Source organism: Gekko japonicus, unplaced genomic scaffold, assembly GCF_001447785.1.
Source record: "Gekko japonicus isolate JY-2015 unplaced genomic scaffold, Gekko_japonicus_V1.1 scaffold1385, whole genome shotgun sequence".
NCBI classification, from domain to species: domain Eukaryota; kingdom Metazoa; phylum Chordata; class Lepidosauria; order Squamata; family Gekkonidae; genus Gekko; species Gekko japonicus.
Genome location: NW_015177055.1, coordinates 492,020 through 501,523, shown reverse-complemented (window position 1 = coordinate 501,523; position 9,504 = coordinate 492,020). Strand labels below are relative to the sequence as shown.

The window sequence follows — 9,504 nt, the reverse complement described above, 5'->3', positions numbered from 1 at the left end:
CTCTTGGGGGGGGGGGGGGGAGGAGAGAGAGTACCTTTGATCTTCCCCTTGTGCTGCTCTGAAAGATGTTCTGTTCGCGTCCGGGTGATAAGCTCTACGTTGGAAGCCCCGTAAACCTGTAGAGGGACAGGAAACACCACAGGTTGCTACAGTAGCCCCCCACCTCCCAAAACTCGTTCCCTGTGCCCAGGACACGTCACATCAGCTTCAAGCTTCCAGTCTTCGGCATTAAAGCTCTCCCCTTCTCAGCCTCTCGCTCCCTCTACATCCAGTTTGGTGTAGTGGTTAGGAGCGCGGACTCTAATCCGGGAGAACCAGGTTTGATTCTCCACTCCTCCACATGCAGCTGCTGGTATGACCTTGGGTCAGTCACAAGTTCTCTCAGAGCTGTTTTCCCAAGGGCAGTCCTCGAGAGAGCTCTCTCAGCCCCACCTACCTCAGAGCGTGTCTGTTGTGGGGAGGGGAAGGGAAAGGAGATTATCAGCCACGCTGAGACTCCTTCAGGTAGTGAAGGGCGGGGTATAAATCCAATCTCTTCTTCTTCTTCTTCTTCCCTTTTTCACTCTCTCCCATTCCCTGCCTGATCTCACACTGTTTCTTAGCAGGTGTGCCCCCCCCCCGGCCTCTCACCTTGGCCTCGTACCCGTTCACCACCTCCGTCTTCTCGCTTCTCCAGCCCAAGATACCCGTCTTGTTCCTGGCAAGAAAAAGCACGAGATAAGCAACAGTCCTCTGGGCTGTTGGATGAAGAAATGGGGGAGGAAACCCCACCACTTGAGCCCGCTTTGGGGAGGGCGGGTTATAAATCTAAAAATAAAAATAAATAAAATAAATAAAGGTGAAATGGATGGGGATGCTGGCGGGGGTCCCAAGACTAGAGATGTGAAGGCCCGGGGAAAAACCGGGAAAAAAACGGTTTTCCCTGAAGCCTTTTTGTTTTTTTCTGAAAAATTGGAAAAATTGAGAAAAGAAAAGAAAAAAAATTGATTATGGAACGTTTTATTTTAACATGATGAATAAAATATTTTAAGATAAGGTATTCAAATATTTTCCAAATCATTTCTAAGATATATATATGGTATCAGATTGATCTAATTTCTGTGCACTGCGGACAAGCAAGTCCTAGGTTACAAACTGAACTCTCCAAGAACAAGATGCATTTCTTCCTTTAGGAGGTGCTATTGTCATGAGAAAAGAAAAAGGTTTCAGTTTTGTTTTTGTATGTGGGCGGGTATTCTGTTTGTACTAACTGTTTGGATACACGGTATTTTTAATAGGCTAGTTGTGATAATTTCATGCCAAGTAAAAATGTCCATAGTCATATTTTATGTTCCTAAAGTAACTGAATGACTTTCAATCTAGAAAAGACAAAACAAGTGCTAATGTAGTATTTTTTTCAAATGTTCCGAAAATTTCCGTTTTTTTCTGGAAAAAATTGGGGAAAAAACCGTTTTTTTTCCCGAGCTTCAAAATTTCCAGAAATTTTACATCTCTAGCCATTTCACACAGTAACATCCAGTTGCAAAGCACATTGAAAGTGGATTGAAAGGCCATTATTTGATGCACGTGAAAGCCCTCTTTGAGATCTCACACAGAACGATAATAGCCCTCACTGACTGAACACCAACGGAACAATCCCAACTGATTTCATAACTGACTTTCATAACTAACTAACTGACACACAGACTCCTCCCACACGGTCATCCATCAATTGCAGCACATTTGTCTCTCTCAATCACTCTAGTCTGCTTATCACCACACTTCAACCAAACATTTAAAGGCACACACACACACACACTCATAAAACAAGGAATCATTACAGGAGCGTTCTCTGCTTCCCTGGGGCCGGTCTGCTTGCGGCATGAACCTCGCCACACCTCCCTGTTCTCCACTTGCTAACGAATCCGCTCTCGTCTCTGCAGGTGGAGCCAGCAAAGCCTTCAGCCTGAAGGCCGGTGTCTTGGGCAACGCCTCCAATCCCAGAATTCCACAGGCCTCCCTGCCCGACTCCATGCTTCCCTCTCCCGGGATGGCTGGAGACACCTGCGTGTTCGACTATCAGCACGTGAGTACTGCCGAACCCTTTGGGGCTTGGGGCTTTTGTAAAAAGGATGGCTGTATGTACTAGGGTCACCGCCCTCCAGGTAGGGGACAAACGCACGGGCAACACGGCAAGGTTGAGTAAACATGGGAAATCACCGTGTTCAAACAAAACACACAGTTCTTTTTTCTTCTTCTTCTTCTAATCCCCCTTCCAAAAAAAAACCTACAAGAAAATAAGGAAAGGGAAACTATAAACTTCAGGAAAAAGTAAAGATAACCACTAAAAACCCAAGAGGTGATGGTTACATAATGATTATACTAAAATTGTTTTTAAGTAAAAAAAAAAAAAGTAATTTGTTACATTGAAGGTGATTGTTAAAGTCGCTTAAATAATTCAAGTCCAGGTATTCTGACTTAGTAAAGAGCAATATAAAAGAACGATTAAATATTGAGCAAAATCCAAACGTCAGAGGAAATTGGCATCTCATCGGCCTCTTCTTTCCCTCAATCGATATCCTTGCTTGGGGGCAGCCGCCCCACGTTCCGAATCCGAGTCTTCTCCAGTAAGTGTTTCATCATCGCTCCCCTTGTTGCTCTTCTCGTCCTCTTCCCCTCTTGGACCCAGTTGTTACTGCAAAAACTTACGTGCTTTTGTAGCAGAGTCAATTTCTCCCCTCTTATCTTTAAATGTGAAGAGTATGCCTTCAGGTACAGTCCATTTGTAGGAGATGTTATTCTTTTGTAGAAACAGGGCCCTTATTTCAAAGGGAATGTCTTTCAAGACTCTCATCTCCTTGCCATCAATTTTAAGGGTAGTTCCATTTGTTGCTTTTAATATCTGATCCCTCACATGTCTTCTGGAGAATCTAACCACCACCTCACCAGGCAGATTATTTTCCTTTATGTATTCTGAATATGACCTATAGATCACACAGTTCTGGTATGCTACTATAACTTTGTTATTCGATTAAACCATATACTTATAATGTACAGTAAAGACCCTAGTGCAGGGGTGGCCAAACTTGCTTAACGCAAGAGCCACGTAGAATAAACGTCAGATGTCTGAGAGCCCCAAGACATGAACGCACACGTTTTTATTGAAAAAGATGCACATTTTCACATTAAGTTAAAGAGACAAATGCCTTCTCCGAGCCAAGCCAGTCTGCCGGTGTGGTGGGGCTCGAAGAGCACATTCATCTTTAGATGGGGAGGGAGGGGAGGAAGATGGAAGGAAAGGTGGAAAGAAAGAAAGTGGAAAGAAAGCAAATAGATGGAGGTGGGGAGGAGGGAGGGAGAGGTGGAAAGAAAACAACTTTAACTTTAAATGCGTCCTTCAAGCCCCCCCACGCCGGCTGGCTTGGCTAGGAGAAAGGATTTAAAGAGGCAGATGCCTTTTCCAAGCCAGTCGGCAGGGGGGCGGGTTGTGTGTGCTTTGATAATGCCTTTAAAGTTGCTTTCTTTCTCTGCTCCCCCCACCCCTCCAAGCCTACCCAGGGAGGGGACCACTGGCTGGGGAAGAGAAGACCGATTGGGGAGGTCAAGGTCTTCCCCATCACCTATTGCTGGTCCTTTTAACTGGAGAGGCCGGGGATTGAATGTGGGACCTCCTGCATGCCAAGCAGAGGCTCTGCCACTGAGCCAGGGTCTCAGGTCAAGGTCTTCCCCATCACCTCCTGCCTGGTCCTTTTAACTGGAGAGGCCGGGGATTGAATGTGGGACCTCCTGCATGCCAAGCAGAGGCTCTGCCACTGAGCCAGGGTCTCAGGTCAAGGTCTTCCCCATCACCTCCTGCCTGGTCCTTTTAACTGGAGAGGCCGGGGATTGAATGTGGGACCTCCTGCATGCCAAGCAGAGGCTCTGCCACTGAGCCAGGGTCTCAGGTCAAGGTCTTCCCCATCACCTCCTGCCTGGTCCTTTTAACTGGAGAGGCCGGGGATTGAATGTGGGACCTCCTGCATGCCAAGCAGAGGCTCTGCCACTGAGCCAGGGTCTCAGGTCAAGGTCTTCCCCATCACCTCCTGCCTGGTCCTTTTAACTGGAGAGGCCGGGGATTGAATGTGGGACCTCCTGCATGCCAAGCAGAGGCCCTGCCACTGAGCCACGGCCCCTCCCTGAAGTCTCATTCCTAGATGTCTGGGGATAGGGTCCGTGGGATAAGGACATGTCGGCTCCTGGAAGATGCTTCCTGAGATGGTCCCCCCTGGGAAGACAGCAGGTTCATCAGGAGCTGCTCTGTCCCACGCCTTGTTCACTCCGCCTTTCCCCTAAGGGCCTTCTCACGGCCACCGCCCTCTTAGCTCCCCCTCCCAGGGCGCACCAGACACGAGGGAGGGCTCCTTTTCAGCATCTGTGTCTGGAGGTCCGTGTAAGCAGCCGGTGTGGATTCCGCTTTTCTTTCAGATGTCGCCGTCGGCCAGCTTTGAGCGGAACAGCCTGGGGGCTCCCCTGCCTCCTTTCTATTCCGGATCCCCGACTTCCTACTTCACCAGCGGCCTTCAAGCAGGGCTCCGGCAGAGCCATCTGAACAAAGTAAGGGGACGGGCCGTTCCGCCAAGGTCCGGGGGTTCCTGGTCTGGCCTGGGAGGGGCCCCAGCAGGGTGGGGTGGGGACACACACACACATAAAGACACCAGAGAAGCCAGAAATACCAGGAGCCATCAGGAGGTCCACCAAGTGGGGCCAGAACTCTAGAAGCTCCTCCCCCACTGTTGCCCCCCCCCAAGCACCAAGAAGACAGAGCATCCCTTGCCCCAGACCGAGAGATCCTCTCTATCCCTTGTGGCTGATAGCCACTGATGGACCTCTGCTCCATATAAGAACACAAGAGAAGCCAGTGTTGGATCGGGCCAATGGCCCATCCAGTCCAACACTCTGTGTCACACAGTGGGAGGTCCACCAGCTGGGCCAGAACTCCAGGAGTCCTCCCACCGTGGCCCTATGAGACCAAGAAGACAGAGCATCACTGCTCCAGACACAAGAACATCAGAGAAGCCATGTTGGATCAGGCCAATGGCCCATCCAGTCCGACACTCTGTGCCACACAGTGGCCAAAAATACCAGGTGCCACCAGGAGGTCCAGCAGTGGGGCCAGAACTCCAGAAGCCCTCCCACTGTGGCCCCCCTAAGTACCAAGAAGACAGAGCGCCACTGCCCCAAACATAATAACATAAAGTGAAGCCATGTTGGATCAGGCCGATGGCCCATCCAGTCCAACACGCTGTGTCACACAGGGGCCCAAACCCAGGGGCCATCGGGAGGTCCCCCAGCGAGGTTAGAACTCCAGAAGCCCTCCCACTCTTGCCCCCCAAGCACCAAGAATGCAGAGCATCACTGGTCCAGACAGAATGTTCCATCTATACCTTGTGGCTCATAGCCACTGATGGACCTCTGCTCCATCTGTTTATTCAATTCCCCCCTTGACCCTTCTGGGCCACGGTGCATCTAGATCAAGGGCTTCCTTTCTTCATCAGGCTCGGTTGGTTCTCTGGGACCGTAACCACCCTCCCCACGTTTTGGTTGAGTTTATAGCCACTGACTTTGGCCGGGCGAGCTGAACCCACGAAACTGCCATATGCTGGAGCAGAGCCTTGATTGAGCAAAGCCTGTATTGTCGACTCTACTCAGACTGGCAGCGGCTTTCCAGGGCCTCAGTCGGAGCTCTTTTACGTCACCTCCTGCCCGATCGTTTTTACTGGAGATGCCAAGGAGTGAACCTGAGAGCCAGTTTGGTGTGGTGGCTAGGAGCGTGGACTCTAGTCTGGGAGAACCGGGTTTGATTCCCCCCTCCTCCTCCACCTGCAGCTGCTGGTGTGACCTCCTTGGGTCAGTCACAAGTTCTCTCAGAGCTGTCCCCTCAGGAGCCGTTCTCTCAGAGCTCTCTCAGCCCCACCGACCTTACAAGGTGTCTGTTGTGGGGAGGGGAAGGGAAAGGAGTTTGTAAGCCGCTCTGAGACTCCTTCAGGTAGTGAAGGGCGGGGTATAAGTCCAATCGCTTCTTCTTCTTCAATTCCCCACTCCTCCACGTGCAGCTGCTGGTGTGACCTTGGGTCCCAAGTTGTCTCAGAGCTGTTCTCTCAAGGGCAGTTCTCAAGAAAGCTCTCTCAGCCCAATCTGCCTCCCAGGGTGTCTGTTGTGGGGAGGGGAAGGGAAGGGAAAGGAGATTGTCAGCCGCTCTGAGACTCCTTTGGGTAGTGAAGGGCCATGGGGTATAGATCCAGTCTCTTCTGCATGCGAAGCAGAGGCTTTTCCATTGAGCCCCTCTCTGTGGCTCTCCAGGGTCTCAGGCAGAGGTCTTTCCCATCACTCGGCTTCCTGGTCCTTTTGCCTGGAGATGCCGGGGATCGAACCCGGGACCTTCTGCGTGCCGAGCGGATGCTCTGCCACAGAGCCAGGGTCCCACCCAGCCTCGCTACTTCCTTCTCCCCCGATATCCCCCACTACAATCTCCTCCATGCACAAAAGCCCGGCTTGATGCCTGAGCCAGGGTCTCAGGTCAAGGTCTTTCTCATCACCTCCTGCCTGGTCCTTTTAACTGGAGATGCCGGGAATTGAACCCGGGACCTTCTGCGTGCCGAGCGGATGCTCTGCCACAGAGCCAGGGTCCCACCCAGCCTCGCTACTTCCTTCTCCCCCGATATCCCCCACTACAATCTCCTCCATGCACAAAAGCCCGGCTTGATGCCTGGGAGGGACCTCCCTGAAGGAGGTTGTTCATCATTGTGGGGCCGCCCCCGAGGAGGCCGTCTCTCGTGTTCCCACCAGGCGAGCATTTTTGGATGCCTCTCCCTGTGATCTTCATTCCGGGAACGCGTGGGAGGAGACGGCCCCTCGGAGTAGGCAGCCCTGAGCTCTGATGACCTTAGGCGTTGCCGTCGATCTGCCTAGCGGTTTGCACGTCTGGGAAGCCGTGGTGCCGACCGTGACGCTGACCGTGCCTTTGCCTCCTCTTCCAGGCCGTCGGCATGCCCCCGGTGGGCACGGGAGACAGTCTGACGGGACTCGGGCCAGGCGGTCACTCGCACAGCACCCACCCAAAGGTGAGACGCCGAGCCGGGGTCCCCCTCCTTTTCGAGCCGGTGGGCACCTCTGAAATCTCCATTTTAATCGGTGGTTTCTTCCCGGCCCATGCAAATTTTGAAATTTCCTTCCGCCATAGATTAAACACCTTCACATCTTTCACTATGGGGATTGTCTGAAATAAAAACATCAATCCTGGTAAAATATTCATTTTTACCACTGATATTCTCCCCAACAGTGATAAATTCAATACATTCCATTTTTTAATGTCCTGCTGTATCTTGGGCCACAGTTTATCATTATTGTTTTTATAAGGCACCTTTGAAATCTTAACTGTGTGCGGGCACATCCACAGCCATAAATTCCAGCCAGCCATAAAATCACACCTCGAAGGAGGAGGTCCTAGCCAGTGTTCCCTCTGAGCTGAGTCAGTGTGAGCTAGCTCAACGGTTTTTTAGCCTCCGGCTCACACATTTTTGCCTTAGCACAGGAAGGGAGGGCTCCCTCCAGAAGAGCAAACCGATTGATGCAGGAGCCAAATCGCTCGCTCACAACTTTAATGCCCGTAGCTCACAAAGGAGAATTTTTGCTCACCAGACTCCACAGCTTAGAGGGAGCGTTGGTCGTAGCCCTTCTGTAGACCGCCTTGGTCCGGCTGCACCTGGAGTCCTGTGTGCAGTTCTGGAGGCCTCACTTCGAAAAGGATGTGGGCACAATCGAGAGGGCACAGAAGAGAGCGACGAGGATGATCAGGGGCAGTGTTCCCGCTAAGCTGAGTTATTGTGAGCTAGGTCACAGTTTTTTAGCTTCTGGCTCACACATTTTTGTCTTCTCTGAGGAAGGAGGGCTCCAGAGCAAACTAATTCGTGCAGGGGCCAAATCGCTTGCTCACAACTTTAATGCCAGTGGCTCACAAAGTAGAATTTTCGCTCACAAGACTCCACAACTTAGAGGGAGCATTGATCAGGGAGTCTGGAGGCTGAGCCCTATGAGGAAAGGCTGAGGGCCCTGGGAATGTTTATTTTGGAGGAGAGGAGACTGAGGGGGGACAGGATTGCTCTCTTTCAATATCTGAAAGGCTGTCGGTTGGAGGAGGGCAAGGAGCTCTTCCAGATGGCAGCAGAGGAGGGGACCCGAAGCAACGGGTTTAAATCACATCCAGAAAGGTATCGGCTGGATATCAGGAAACACTTTTTCACGGTCAGAGTGGCTCAGAGGTGGAATCAGCTGCCCAGGGAGGTGGTGAGCTCCCCTTCACCGGCAGCTTCACTGGCTAGATGAGTATTTGTCAGAGATGCTTTAGGCTGGTCCTGCACTGGGCAGCGGGTTGGACTAGATGGCCTCTATGGCCCCTTCCAACTCTATGATTCTATGATCCTCATGCTGGGGTGGCTGTCGCTGCCAAAACAACGTTTTGAAACAGCCGCACACAGCCAATCAGAAGCCTTGCTGGGCGAAAGCCCCGCCCACTTTCTAAAAATGTGGGGCGGGTGCCAGAAAAGGTTTCAGCTGGCACACCCTGTCGGGGACCCCCACACTACGGCAAAGGTGCCCGGCAGATGGTGCCCCCCCCCTGTCCGCCTTCTGCATCTCGCCGCCCGCCCCTTAACGCCGCCTCTCTTCCCCTTTCCTTGGTTGCTTTGCAGACCCCCATCGGTGGCCAGAAGCGCGCCTTCTCTCACCTGCTCCCTTCCCCGGAGCCCAGCCCGGAAGGTGGCTACGTCGGCCAGCACTCTCAAGGCCTCGGAGGGCACTACGCAGACTCCTACCTGAAGCGGAAGAGGATATTTTAACCCACGCCTTTTGCTACTGAAGCGCTCACTTCTTCTTCCCACCCTACCCCTACCCCCGCCCAGATTCAGGTGTATAGATTTTGTACAGACGTGGGGTTTTTTTTAATGTTTTGCTTTAGGGTTTTTTTGTTTTTTTTAAGCCTGTTTGGAAAGGACTTGACTTTCTAGACTTGGGGACGGATTACAAGTACCTTCCCGGGTTCCGAAGCGAACCCCGCGGACTCCTGGGGAACAGTGCCTTTCGGGGGGCAGACGCCTTTTTTTTCCGAGGTTAGGACGGTTGCGCGGTGGTGGCCCTTTCCAGGCTGCTCTCACAGTCTCCCGCCGGCACTCATCTGTCGGCAGGACCAAAACGGACCTCGGAGCGTCGTCCCGACTCGGCCTCCTTCCCACGCGCAATGCCGCTGGCAGTCCCTGGGACTCGTGCGTAGCCCGGAGCCAGGCCCCCGGCCTTCTAAGGAGAAGCGCTCCCTGTCTTTAGACTGCTTCCAGCACAGGGATGTACCTGGATTCAGCTGCGGGCTTGAGAGGTTGCCGCGGTGGCAGGAGAGAGAGCCGCTGAGAGAAAGCGGCCCCAGAAGACCCTCGGATCGACACCGGAAGACGCTCGGATCAGTCGGCACTCCACAGCACTTAACTCCCGGCAAGGAAT

The 9,504-nt window shown here is 52.3% G+C and overlaps 1 protein-coding gene across 1 annotated transcript in view; it reads left to right on the top strand.

Annotated features, from left to right (window-relative positions):
- LOC107124656 (ribonucleoprotein PTB-binding 1-like) overlaps window positions 1–9,103 on the top strand; it is a 13,103-nt gene extending 4,000 nt beyond the window's left edge. Inside the window, exons 2-5 of the mRNA XM_015428148.1 lie at window positions 1,923–2,065; window positions 4,444–4,572; window positions 6,996–7,079; window positions 8,706–9,103. Coding sequence (XP_015283634.1) covers window positions 2,012–2,065; window positions 4,444–4,572; window positions 6,996–7,079; window positions 8,706–8,852 — 414 coding nt within the window. The 5' untranslated portion in view covers window positions 1,923–2,011 and the 3' untranslated portion in view covers window positions 8,853–9,103. The remainder of the gene's footprint in view (window positions 1–1,922; window positions 2,066–4,443; window positions 4,573–6,995; window positions 7,080–8,705) is intronic.
- The last annotated feature ends 401 nt before the right edge of the window (window positions 9,104–9,504 follow it).